The sequence below is a fragment of the Haliotis asinina genome, chromosome 2 (genome assembly GCF_037392515.1).
Source record: "Haliotis asinina isolate JCU_RB_2024 chromosome 2, JCU_Hal_asi_v2, whole genome shotgun sequence".
Taxonomy (NCBI): domain Eukaryota; kingdom Metazoa; phylum Mollusca; class Gastropoda; order Lepetellida; family Haliotidae; genus Haliotis; species Haliotis asinina.
In genome coordinates, this window is record NC_090281.1 from 62460124 (window position 1) to 62474737 (window position 14614).

Sequence of the window (14614 nt, forward strand, 5' to 3'; positions counted from 1 at the left end):
GTACTAATCAGTTCAACCCTTATAATCCTCTTTTTGTGGATGTGTACAAAATATTTCCTGTGTGCCAACTTTCGTTTCCTCAATTAATGCGGCCACAGGTAGATCACACCGTTGCTAAATTCAAGAAATCTATTAACTGCTTTTGTTCTTAAATATATCCAAGGATTGGCCATCGCATCTAGCTCTCTGTGAACTAACAACCGTTACATTTCTATGGATGAGTGAGTGAGTGAGGTAAAATTTAACGAAAATCGGCAATATTTCAGCCATAACGCGACGAAAACAATTTATATGAGAAAAATGAAAACTTTTTGGAGAATGAAACCTGTCACGATGGACAGTACAAATACTAGGGTATCACAGATATGGGTATAAAACTAGCATGGGAAAGTAAAACATGCTAGTAATTAAAGCAGAAAATACAATATAAAATACGGGCTATAGATTGCCAATAACTGAAGGTAGATCACCATACCAGGAACCATGTTGACTTACAGTACCTTTGCCACCTGCATGAACCCAGGCCTAACTGGATTTTTACATCATCAGTTCAGTCGTTGGCAAGTGTACGAAATGCTAGCCAAAATTAAAATAACATGAATACTATGATTAAGAACTCGGTAACTAACTAGGCCTAACTGGATTTTTACATCATCAGTTCAGTCGTTGGCAAGTGTACGAAATGCTAGCCAAAATTAAAATAACATGAATACTATGATTAAGAACTCGGTAGATTTAAATTTAAATTGAATGTTTTGGGACTTACGTACTCTCTCAGGAGGACAATAATTTTACAATGCTTCAACCCCCCTTGAGGTTACAGCCACTAACAATCTTAGTTACTAATCTAGACTACCAATAATTAAACAATATCTATTTACAATTCTTCTTGCAGATACAGCTATTTTAAAAATGCAATTATAATTATATGAGAACTGATATTAGTGAAAAGATCCATCATACTACGTGATTTAAAATGTTTATCCCTTGTGATGGAATATTCAACACAGTCAAGCAAGACATACTTGACCGTGATTCTTTCACCACGAGGGATACAAAACGGAGGATCTTCACCTTTAAGCAAATATCCATGTGTATATCTTGTGTATCCAATGCGACATCGTCGCATGATTTCTACGGATGAAACAAACACCACTGTGACAGTTTTGAAATGTATCAATAGAACACCTTTTAATATTTTCTTACTTTCTTTCGTGCCCTCATCCCCTTAATAGCATGTCGTATGCAAATCGCCATACAACTGAAATTAATGACTTGCACAGCGAACGTGCCCCTGGTCAATACGACATCGTCTTCTGGTAGTTGCTCAACCACGCTGGAACTAATGGCCGACGTCAATCAATATTCAACACATCCGTGATACAGCTCTAGTATCTTAAAGTGACTGAAGGTTACACAAAGAAGTGGACCACCAGCTATCACTTATACATACTGAGTGAGTCAGTCAGTTAAAATTTATCGTCACATCGGCAATATTTCAGCAGTATCGCTACGAGAACAGTTAACTATACACATAGTAATTCATGGTACATTGTAAAGACCTGTCGACGAAGGACAGCAAAGTATAGTATAGAATAGTATATCATAGTAACAAGAAATAAAACTAGCATACATCTCTAAAATAGGACGGCAATGAAGACAATAATAAAAGAAGATACATAAAAGCCGATACACATACTGGCACATGACTGTTGAGATTTATCCCAAGTAATAACTATTTCAAAGTGTCAACCACGATGGGTCTTTGCAACAACATTAGCCCTCATTAGATTCGTGGGCTTTTAGATTGAACTGACTGATAAGTTATGATGTACATAGTAGTATTATTATATACACTGGTAATTCTGATAATTAGCTGCTAGCAACTCCCCTGAGAGGTAGTTGAAGTTGGGGAAAATATGTGTATCAAGACGGCATGGATGTTCCTCCTTGTTTGAAGTATCATTTTACATGTTAGACCTTTAAAGGTTGTTTATCCTTCACTGTGATCTCTGGAAGAAACTTGTCAGTTATCGCCGGTGATTTTGGGGATGTGGTCAATCCAGCTTGGGTCCATGCGGGTAGTAAATGTACTGTTAGTTCAAATAGTCCCAAGCATGGTGACCCACCCTTTGTAACTGGCGATCTTTAGCCGAATCTAGTTGTCCACCAGGTTAATAATGTATTATTCTAAATGCTTCTAAATTATTATTCTAAATTAGTGGAACTGGTGAACATGTGGTAATCTAGTCATGCTTCTGTTCATGGCAGGGTTATCTTTATTCACACTATTCATATCAAAAGTTCCCATTCAATTTTTCGTAACGATGTCGATGATATGTTGCCAATGTGACGCTAAACAATAATCCACTCAAACACTTCATCGGGGTCAAGGATGTCACCAACGCGCTGCATGAAAACATTGTGGCATTGATTACAATATTGCTTGCGTTTTTCCTGCATGTGTATTTCCCATCCTGATAGGCTCAACCTTTTGTTAAAAGATCGTAACAAGGATGTCGCTATGACCCAAAGAGGAACTACTTTACACTGAGGCCTCTGTCCGGAACAAAAGATTCAAATAAGATCACATAGCGCGTTTTCCTTCATCCGCCTGTTAGGATCATAACGCCCTTCACCATCACAGTTGATCCTTTGTCCCGTACATACAACACAATACGAGACTTATTTGTTATTATTTAATCTGCATTCTTAATTTTTATCACTACCATAGCATACATTGTTTTTTTTCAACTACCTTGTTTCTCTTTGTCACTCCCATTATTTACTGTATATGACATTTATGGTCTTTATTGGTCCCCTATATATATATATAGGTCCGGAGGTCCGGTATTCCGACTGTCTGTGTCACGTGTGTGTGACTGGATTAGCACATCGTGATACAGTATTGAAAGAATAACTGAACTCGGAACAAGAATATTTTTACCCCATACACCTGACTCTCATTGGAGGATTTTCACTTCTTTGTTGTCAAAATGGCGGCTGGGAGGACACTTCTTGTATTAGCAGTACTGGGAGAGTGTTGGATACATTTTATGTCTGGTGAGTTGATAGTTTACTCACTTACTAATTACCAATGTAGTATGAAGTCTTCTTGCCTTGTGTTTATGTAACACCACTGTCAAATTTTTATTGACTAAATGTCAAGGACAGAACCTGTTAAATATGATTCCGATGTTTAAGTATTTTGAGTTATATTTTCAGCCTCATACGTTTTCCTCGTTCAGTAACGGACAAAGAGTCCAAGTCCGGACCATAAATCCATTTAATCGAACCCTAATCTGGTTCGAAATATTGACATAATTGTAAAAAGAAATATTAACCATGAATTGTCCTCGTTTTCATAATTATATCGTCTTTTCGCTTCCTCGCAGGGTCTTGTCCAGCAGGGAAGTTTGGAGATTCATGTAGTTACTCCTGTCACTGTGGTCACTCCTGTAACCAGACAACCGGAATGTGTGAAGGTGACTGTGACCGCGGCTGGGTGGGAGGAAAAGGAGGAACCTGTCAAAAAGGTAGATCAAATGCTCATCAATTTGAAAGATTAAAGTTATGCTATCTAAATCTTAGGAACACATTTCAATATGAATATCTATTTTGCACAATTTTCTGAGCAAATCCAATTTTACCCACATATACTCTGAAACTTCATGGACACTGCTGGTGACGAATCACCTCCTATGTAATCTTTATCTCATACTTCATACTTCATACTTCATACTTCATACTTTTTACACATACTTCTGTATTTACAATCATGTTCATGTCAAGGCATCAATCCCAAGTGTTGCAAAATCGGGTACATACGTTCATTAAGAAGAGGGAGGTTTCCAATTTCCGCTGAACCAGATTCAAATGGTCATAAAAGGCGAAATAGTGACAAAATAAATCACCGAAACTCAGTGAGGAAACCCGGTGTTTGCGGTAAGAATTTCCTACAATAACCAAACGCAGCTTTCTGGTGGTTGAATCCTGCATAGGTTCGTGTGTCAGTCTCGACATCAGGCCTTATCTTTAGCCAAATGTAGTTCAAAGTAAGGCGTAAATGAGCGCAAATTGATATATGCTGTACACAATTCTAGTTCACAAACGAATTGCTTTCGTGTGAACTATACAATAGAACAGAACGTTAACCGAAATATTATCTTTAGGATAAACAGTTTCTTTTTAAGTGTAATATTACCGACACAAACAATCTGCCATATAGGTGCTGTGTTAAATGCTGTAGTTTCTGTTGCAACAACATTTAACATTTGTCAATCTTTCGCATAAGTAAGATGTTTCATTTTCAACAGCTAACATTGCCTACGGGAAACATGCCGTATCTTCACCTGGAGACCAAACTTTCTGGTCTGCAAGCAAAGCTGTAGATGGGAACCGGGACCTTGACTCCTGCTTTCCCTCCAAAAGTCGACCAAGCGTGTGGACAGTGGACCTGGGACAGCAATACAGGATACACGACGTCAGGATATATCACGGTGCAAGAGGTATGTATATATGTACATGCTATACAGGACGGTAGATGGATTTTGTACTTCTCTTTTTTGACAGTATCGACTCTGTATTTAGATCGTTCGTTCGTTCCGTAGGACCCAGGGATTCCCATATGGGTGAAATGTGTGAATCCCGGTGGGCTTGATAAGAATGGAATGTGGCGTGAAGTCATAGCACTCACTTCCAGCTAATTTTCCATGGCCATTCAGTGTATACTTCATAAACGTTACGATTACAGAATGGTGATCATGGGGTCGTCATTAAATCCACATACGTTCCATATGTAGGAGCGAATTGGAATGTAATGGATATTGGGCGCTTACTCTCTTCTAAACTACATGTGGCAGATACGAAAGATCAAAATAATGTATAAAATATTATTTGACTAAAATACAAAACGTTTTTGTCATTCATAGAACAGAATCTTTTCAGGCCCTTGGCAAATCCGACCCTCTGTCCTCTGTCTGAGTAACTCCAGTAGCTCCACACCTGGCGTACCTTGCTACACCTTCCCTAACAACCCTGCAACAGGCAGCTCTGTCTACGATGTGATCTGTGATGGAAGGGGACGATTCTTTACCATCAAACACAACTGGAATGCTCTGAATCTCTGTGAGGTAGAGATCTATGGTATGAAGTCATTGTTTGGCCTTTGTTCACATTTACAAGTCCTGATACTTCTGTGTCGTCACTCTGCCCTAAAATAGAGCTGCTTGTCATGGTCTTGATCTTGTAATAACATGTCAATTATTGTAACCTGTGATTGCCTTAAGTCATATTTTGTTTTTAGTTTTACAAATATTACATAATCCTTAGCTCGTATCAATTAAGGGACAAATCCGAATACGTGTTCATATGTTTAGGAATTAGTTTCCAATAATGATGATACCAAGTACGAAAATCTAGACTTAGCTCATCCCAACAGGGAATCGCGTTGGCCATTTTGTCATTGCTTCGCTAAATATACTAGTTCCCTCCACATATCTTCCACCAAACCTTTTAAACGTTCTTTGAAATCTATTTAGAAAAAGCAAGCTCGAATGTTCGTTAAAGGTATTAGAATGTAGACATGTAACACTGTACTTGCAAGAGTATTGTCCGACATAAAGGGATGGGTCTAATTTACTGTGAGTACGTTGAACTCAACCATCTTGTAGAGGATGTTCCCTTCATTGATCTAAGTATGAAACGGTGGAGACGATCTCCGTGGTCTTTATTGTGTTTAGTTTAGATTTTTGAGTCGGTGAAAGCTAACTGGGTTTCTGGTTACTGAACGATATCAGAACATGTGATATCTCTTCCTTGAATGGCTTTGCCAATCCGAGCTGACAATAGGGTTCATATGCAATTGAAGCCACCTGGAAATGTCCACACTCTGTTTTATTACCTTAACACCGGCATTATACATGGATGTAACCAAGGAATACGTCCGATGCAAAATTTTGATAGCAAGTGCCTTTTAGCAACGTTCAGGAATTTGCTTTCACGTTTGACGAATCTCCCTGAACCTCTCAAACTACACAGATGTAAACGTATATATGGTCGTCACATTTGATGACAACAGGGGGGTCAAATGGCACAAACAGGAGGTCGATCTAACTTCAGTAAATAGGGCAGCAGAAAATGTCATTGATGTTGTGTTCGTTGGAAGCATGTTTTAATTGTATTGTCTGTACTTACATATGATATCTATTCTCCTTTACTAACAATACAACGCACACTCGCTATCTCGACATCCAGTTCATTTATCACTGGAAACAGCAGTTGCTGCTGCAGCTCGCTGCCTAAGAGCCCGAATCGGAACATTAAACCATATGTAGCTGCTTTTTAAAAAGAAGGTTAGGGCACTGCTGAAGATTTCGAGAAAATGAGATGTCACACGGCGACCATGTCTCGGCTGTTCGGACATGTTGACAAAGTTGCACCCACTCTCAACACTAGACCCAACCGGTGTGTGTGTGTGTGTGTGTGGGGGGGGGGGGGGGGGGGGGGAGGGGGGGGCACCAGAAATGGGTTTCACTGTACCCATGTGGGGAATCGAATTCGGTCTTTGTCATGACGAGCAACTCTAGCTCTTTGACCTACCTTTCCCTAATCCATGCAGAAAATAATGTTTTGTGCAAAGTTTTGAACTTGGAATGTTTCTTAAGTTTCAGTAATTTAGGGATAACTGTCAGTAGTCGATAAGGAAACTTTATTCTCGTCAGCGATATGTTCTACTAAGAGCACCTTTTTGTGCCATGGGTCATTCGAAGGGCTTACTTCAAAAGTGGCCTTGGTATTGAATCTCCTCAATATTTTGATTGTTCGTTTCAGTCATTTTAAAACAGACTGATTTTAATATACATCTGTGATGACACCAGTTGGCCAGTGTGTTGTAGGCTGCTGTCAACAATGCTCCTCTCTAAGATCCGCTGATCATGCAATTTACGGCCGTTGCTTTACCCACATATACATATACGAATGTTATTTAAGTATTGTTTGTACTTGTTTCATTCTATTTTAAGCCTGCAGTCAAGGAACCTTTGGTGCAAACTGCAGCCATTTCTGCCATTGTTCTGATGGACCCTGTGACAGAGTCAGTGGGATCTGTGCTGGTGACTGTAGACCAGGGTGGCATGGACAAAATTGTTCTTTAGGTCAGTGATATTTAGATTTGGTGACAAACTATTAATAGGCTTGGATACCACTGCGTAATGACTCAATGAAAAAACCTTTGACCTTATATTCACAATTATTCTGCACAATAATTAGAACCACTAAGAAAGTCTACACTATTATGACATCCTACTTTCACAGACTGTGACAAAGACCAATACGGAGTCAACTGTAACGACACGTGTGGCAACAGGAACTGTGCTGCTAATACATCGTCATGTGACCGTCATACTGGGTCATGTGACACCGGTTGTCTCCCAGGATGGACTACAGTGGACTGTACACAAGGTAAACTGTAGTCATGAGCCCCGTGAGGATTACTTGATGAATTTGTCTTCAGCATCGCTTTGCGTGTCGTAAAAGGCGATTAAATCCGGTATCCACTTTGCTGTAGGTTGCGCCCCTGTGTCGGCCGAGGACGGCATTCGTGTGGTTGAGGGCAGTGAATTCTTTACTCAACACTGTTTTGTGGTAGACTGGACCTTGTTCTGTTAATCGGCTTACAAAGCATGATTTTTAGTTATTGCGGAAGTTATGTTGTCAAAGTCACTTCAACTCTTGGCCCCGTTTATTCATATAACACGACTTAGAAAAAGGTCTGCCATGAAATTTACGTAGTCTTAAGCCCAGAGGACGGTAGCTTACGGACCTGTCTGATGGCTTGATTAACTGCATCTAATCTAATGCTGAAGTTATACCGTAACAGAATCATTGGTGTTGCCTAATAAATATACACTTTCGCACTGACTTTGTGACAACCCGTGGTGGGTTGAGAACTGGGTTGGTGAAGTCTCTATTATTATGAACTGAACTAACAGCGGCTGGAATTGGATGAATGCGTTTCTATTGAAGAGGACAGATCAAAGAAAATTTCTTACCAAATCAGTCCAGTCTTGTCTGATATTACACCGGTGAAAAAGAGTACTCAGTCAACTCAAGCTAAACTAAGGGAGTCTGTTTCATACTATTAGTCTGTTCCAACAGTTTCAGGTCCTTCTGATCAGAATCAAGTCGCTTTGGGTAGGGAAAAGTAGACCTCTTGTAATTCCATCGCCCAAAACATAAACGATAACTCTCCAATTCAGTGAAGCTGCAGGTGATTAAGGAACAATTTTCATGAAATTCGATTACTGGAACAGGATTTTTAAGTAGCAGCAATAAAGTCTTCAATAAACATACTAAGCAAGCAAACCGATCCATGTCACGTTACATGTTTGAGCTTTACTTCATCATATAGATACTTGTATATCGATGTTGGCTGCTTGGTGTATCTACATATTTGATTATGCCAATATGTAACATTATTTCTTTTTTTTCACTTCACCGCAACCTAAAAAGTTTCAGCATCATGTTTTGTTATCACAAGGACAACGTTTCTGCCAAACACGTAATGCCTGTGCATGTCCGTGAAGGTCCGGGGTAGAATAGGCCTTCAGCAACCCATGCTTGCCACAAATGTCGACTATGCTCGTCATAGTAAGTGACTAACGGGATCGGGTGGTCATTCTCGCTGACTTGGTTGACACATGTCATCGGTTCCCAATTGCGCAGATCGATGCTCATGCTGTTGATCACTGGTCTGTCTGGTCCAGACTCGATTATTTAAAGACCGGCGCCATATAACTGGAATATTGCTGAGTGCGGCGTAAAACTAAACTCACTCGCTCTTAATGCCTGTGCACTTTACCTGTACCCCTGTGTAAGTCCTGACAAGGATCGCTTAACGTCATTCAGTACGTCAATACATAAATGGTATAATAACAGTGACCTAGTTTTATTGTCGACTCACCCTTCACATTTGTCCATTTACAGAATGTTTCCATGGAACCTATGGACAAAACTGCAGCAAGCGATGTACTGACAGGAACTGTGCAGGGAACTCGTCATGTGATCATGTGACAGGATCGTGTGTGCCCGGATGTAAAGCAGGATGGACGGGTTTAGACTGTAAGGATGGTGAGTTCTCAAAGTCGATTGAATGCTTCATAATTTCTTTGCTATGCATTAGATGTTCTCGGCATAAGTTCGTAATAATGACACGTGTTTGGTTGGGTACACATTATTGAAACATCAGTCGTTGAAAATATTCAGGGGTTATTTCATTTCAGTTGTATAGGCATACATTAATTAAAAAAAACAAAACAACTCCCCAAAACACCCTCCTCCCCCCAAACGAAAAAAAAGAAGGGTGTCAGAAGTGGTCATTATATCGATGAGAGATATTAATATATAGGACAGATTTAGTGTTGGGAAATTTGATGAATGTTATGCAGAATTAATAGTCTCTAAATTTCATTTGGAACCGAACGTGTAATTTCCCCAAAGTATACGTTTATCTCCTTTCTACACTAACCAATTTTAAACTCCTCCCGTCTGCGGAAGACACTGCGTAATCCGGCATGGGATGAGAGGCAAACAGAACTCGTCTGTGGTAGGTGGCGTTTGTACTTTTTTTCAACATTTCGACATATAAAATATTTTGTCCAAAGAAAACAAACTACTGTTTATTCAATGCAATAGAGTAATACCAGAGAACTTTATTTATATAATTCCAACTCTACACAACTGGAAACCAACCTATTGTTTATCGTGCCGTGGTACTCTACCCCTCTGGCCACACAATGGAATCGTCTGACCTACCTATTTTCGTGGAAGCACTTGTTGACAGCGCGACAGTTCGAAATGGCTGTCCAGACGGTGTTGAGATTTTGAAATTTGAAGTGACGGTGGAAAAACCATGACTGGCTGTCGAATCTGAACCCTGCAGAATGGAAGAATAGATCCTTTTCTTATCGACCTACGATCTCTTTTAAAAAACTGTATTTTTTTTATGACCGGCGAGTGTCGATCATGATTTCACGTCATTCGTAACTCCTCGTCTGTTTGCGTGACCTACAAGGAGACTAGCACCCCTCTCGTATGCCATTATTGCTAAGAATCGTGGCAAACCAATCAAATCGCGCGTATTGAAACGCATTTTAAAATATGAATATGGCGGAACCGTTGAACTTTGAAACTTAGCTAAGCTATACCAAACACAATTTAAACTTTGAGCTAAAGGATGAACAACTTTCAACACTGAAACAGATTAGCAAAGGGAATGACCGTATCGCTGTTTTGCTCACGGGATGTACGATGTTCTTACAGTCATGTTTGGAAATTCAGAGTTATCGTTCCTTGATAATAGACTCGAGACTGTTTTCATCTTCATGCCCGTTTGCGCTTAGACAGGCCACGAGTCGGGTACGAGACGTCATCCGGCTGGCCGGAATGGCACGAGTACTTACAAACGGATTTGATGTACGTACGTTGCATTTTTTCGATTTTAATAAGTATTTTGCAAGCATTTAAATCACGTCTGTTGTGTTGATTGATATTAGCCAAATTGGTGGCCAAGCTGAAGTAGTGCAGCAGTGTTGTATACATGCGCAGTGAAGCGCCCTGAAATCAGACGCGTTTTCAATTCAAATTGATACCGTCTACTTTTATCGATTGACCAATCAAAATCAAGGCTTAGCATTTCACGTAGCCATGGAAGAATATAGGTTGTACTCACCCATGGCGTATCCTGCGGACATGATAGGCCACCACAGGTACATCACCTTTAACGTTCTCGATAGCATGGTTTGGATGTGTTGTTGGAAAACTGGAAAGAAAAAAAAAACAAGTTGAAAATGTGTCCCATTAGCGAAATTGACAGTTACATTGCCAACAAGTATTATGTAATATTGTGGAATGTTTAATAGTCTTACTTGTATGTTGTTATTCTGTGGCAGCCGCCACTGTACAGAAAAATGTGTCGCCAGACACTGTATGGGGAGACGCGTCAAGGTCCAGGGTAGAATAAGGCCTTCAACAACCCATGCTGGCCATGAAAGGCGACCGACAGGATCTAGTGGTCACGCTTTGCTGACTTAGATGACATATGTCATCGGTTCCCAATTGCGCAGATCGATGCTCATGCTGTTGATCACCGGTTTGTCTGGTCCAGACTCGATTATTTACAGACCGTATAGCTTGAACAGTGCTGAGTGCGGTTCACTCACTGTATGGGGAACTCTGTATGGGGAACTCTTCGTGTTATTCAACAGGGGTATGTGCCAATGGGTGTGAGGCAGGATGAGCAGTCTGATTGCTCAGGTAACGGTGTTTGTTAAACTGTGTCGTTTATGGTACCAGTTCTAAATAATGATGCTTTTACATTTATACACGTTGCAGCTTGCGAACCACATCAGTATGCTCCAGGTTGTACGGAGACCTGTGCTTCCAGACACTGTGAGGGTAACTCTTCATGTAACTCAACAGGGGGATGTGACAATTGGTGTGAGGCAGGATGGACACAGTCTGATTGCACAGGTAATACGAAAACGTGTGATTGAGTTAAAAGTTGGAGTCGCGTTTGACAATCACGAAACTCTGAAGCATCAACGATGTGTGATCGATGTTTGCCACAAGCAGTGATTCAGTTGTATGTGTGTTTTAAACCAAATGCACGTTTGATGGCCTTCTAGTATACAGTCTGAGTCATCCTGGAACCGAATGTAAAGAGGAGTGTGCTGGTAATCACCCATGTGACCGGAGTTCGGGTAGTTGTCGCTTTGCTTGTTTGGAGGGAAACAAGGATCACAGGTGTCAAGGTCAGCATCACAGCTTGCAAGAAAACCCTCTGTGTTACCATGCGAGTTATGTTTCTGCCAATAGGGGTAAATGTTTCTGGGTTGCATTACATGGCTGCTGCAGTAGCATCAGGGTACGGGATCACAAGTGTGTCTCAGGTTCAGTTCTGAATCTCCCATCTCACAGGGCTCCCCTTTATAATTCAAATGGGCTTCTTCGTTACTATCATTGCATATTATGTATATTCAGAGACTAAGCGTTTACCTCATAATATCAAAACCGGAATACGTCAGATTGTTTGGAAAGTGTCCCCGAGATTGGATTTCACCAAGTTGTCATGACGACACTAAATGTTAACGTATTTCGCAGAGTCTGTCGGAGACGATGGAATACTAATACCTGCAGTGGCAGCGACTGCAATCGTTGTCCTAGTTGCAGCAGTTATCGTCTTTGTCTTCATCAGGAGGAAGAGACAAAGGTAGTCGATACGTATTCCAAAATGTAGTTATTTTACTAATATTCTACAAACAGTCAATACAGTTGCAATGCACGCTGACAAAGTGATCGAGGTAATACGATAAATCTATATGTACTTATCTTGTTTAGATCTGGTATGTAGAATAGGCCTTCAGCAACCTGTGCTTGCCATAAAGGCAAATGTGCTTGTCGTAAGAGGCGACTAACAGGATCGGATGGTCAGGCTCGCTGACTTGGTTGACACATATCATCAGTTCCCAGTTGCGCAGATCGATGTTCATGTTGTTGGTCACTGGATTGTCTGGTCCAGACTCGATTATTTACAGACCGCCGCCATATAGCTGGAATATTGCTGAGTGTGGCGTAAAACTAAACTCACTCACTCACTAATACAGTGACTGTTCACATGCCGATATGTTCCAGAGCACCACAAAAGGAACCTGATTCCTATGAGTACTACAACACAAGTCATCTGTCGAAAGTTCAAACCAAAACATCGCGAAACAACGACGCAAGTGAACTTAACTTGAGCGCGCATGATTATCGCAATGTTGAGTTACGTGACAACCAGTGGTGCGGAGAGCCACACTGCACCATCAGCAGGAGCAAGACAGAACCAGACGATGGGGCGTCTGTGGAAGCCATAGAAGTAGACATATACGAGCCAGTTGAACCACGGACGTATGAAACGCTTGACAGCACCTCCCGTGCCATGGCTGGCGAGTATAGTGAATTTGGCAAGTTTGAATAACTCTGCTGATTTGATGTAACAACAAGGATGTGACATCACTCTTTATTTTAAGGCTTGATGTTGGCTGTCTGTTGTTCATCCCTGTTAAGTGAAGATCTGACCAGCGTGCTGTTTATACAAGATTTAACATCACTGATATAGGGTGGTAAGGTAGCCAATTAGCTAAAGATTTTGCTTATTACCTCGAAGGCCCAGTTTTTATTCCTCACATGGGTGCAATGTATGAAACCTGTTTCTGGTTATGTTGCTGGGATTTTTCTAAACACTGCGTAAAATCCCAGCTCGCTCGTTTACTATGGTGGAATAATGTACACAAGAAGGTGTCCAGATATAAATATGTTAATATGCACATTTACAATGTCGGTTTACAGTCGCAATATTTGCACTTCACAATTACCAAGAGACCGTCTTATGTCACAAGGGTTCTGCTTCTAAATACCCTCGAAACATGACAATTGAACGTTTCAAGATTTGGATTATCTGCAACACATTGAGCACTAACATAAAGATTATACTCTCTCTCTCTCTCCGTGTGTTTGTCAGTAAAACATACGCAGCAGCGTACGTAAAATGTCAAAACCACCATCAAAATCCACAAAATCCATTACCAGAAGAAATGCCCGTCCATATACAGTGTTACATCACTACATCACAACCATTCGTCTACGAATGACCATCGAAACAGTCACCTGTTACCGGGTTCAAGGAGAAAGTTCCGTCAACTTCACTAGCTCATCGTACGCAAATGTCCCCCCCCACACACACACACACGTACACACACACACACGTCATCGGTTCCCAATTGCGCAGATCGATGCTCATGTTGGTGATCATGGGATTGTCTGGTCCAGACTCGATTATTTACAGACCGTCGCAATATAGTTCGAATATTGCTGAGTGCGGCGTACACTGACTCACTCTACTTCAGTATCCATTTTGTATTTACAAAAGCTCTTTTGCAGTATAGACTGTTGAATGAACAAATTAAATGGGTTGTAAATGGACCTAATCCTGCAAATGGCGGTTTCGGGCATCTAAATCTCTGTACATTTCTTCTCCTGGGTTGTACAGGATCTCCACAATGCACCTGGGCAATTCATCTGCTGTTCATTGTCTCGATGCTCATGATCGTTTCCATGAATTTGGTGACTGTGTCTGATGCTTTGTTCAGTTAGTGGTTGAAACCTTCCAGATGATTGTTTGTTCATGTGCCGTTTGCTTCGGAATGGCTCTAGACGGGAAAGGGGAAACGTACGTCATGATGTACCCGCACACTCATAACGTCTGAAGGTCCTGATTTTTTTCCATTGATGACCAGGACATCAGCCCGTTGCACAGTTGAGAGTGGTTCCTCCGTAGAAATAAAACAGTAACTTGTCGCCGTTTCCGTCTTCAACAGCAAGAAAGCGACGTTCATCAGATGTAGTGGTCCATCTTCCATCAAGGGTGATATCTCTACAATGCAGGAGTGGTCTTACGTCTGTGTCTATGCAGTGGGGACTATACAGTGGACAGAGGTTGCACAACGGCGTGTGCACTAGATTGGCTGGATTGGCCTGATTGTACTCTCCAGTAACTGTTCTTGTGAAATCTCTA

At 40.9% G+C, this 14614-nt stretch overlaps 1 protein-coding gene across 1 annotated transcript; it reads left to right on the plus strand.

Annotated features, from left to right (window-relative positions):
* Positions 1–2985: 2985 nt before the first annotated feature.
* LOC137274090 (multiple epidermal growth factor-like domains protein 11) lies at positions 2986–13543 on the plus strand. Its single transcript, XM_067807088.1, has 11 exons — positions 2986–3063; positions 3396–3536; positions 4317–4508; positions 4948–5145; positions 7023–7154; positions 7315–7461; positions 8986–9129; positions 11392–11529; positions 11685–11810; positions 12160–12268; positions 12691–13543. The coding sequence occupies exons 1-11, from the start codon at positions 2997–2999 to the stop codon at positions 13016–13018; spliced, it is 1722 nt and encodes a 573-aa protein (XP_067663189.1). The 5' UTR covers positions 2986–2996; the 3' UTR covers positions 13019–13543.
* The last annotated feature ends 1071 nt before the right edge of the window (positions 13544–14614 follow it).

Coding starts and splice junctions, on each gene's coding strand:
- LOC137274090 (XM_067807088.1), top strand. CDS start 2,997: ATGGCGGCTGGGAGGACACTTCTTGTATTAGCAGTACTGGGAGAGTGT. Junction 7,155..7,314: donor TGGACAAAATTGTTCTTTAG/GTCAGTGATATT, acceptor CTACTTTCACAG/ACTGTGACAAAGACCAATAC. Junction 7,462..8,985: donor TACAGTGGACTGTACACAAG/GTAAACTGTAGT, acceptor GTCCATTTACAG/AATGTTTCCATGGAACCTAT.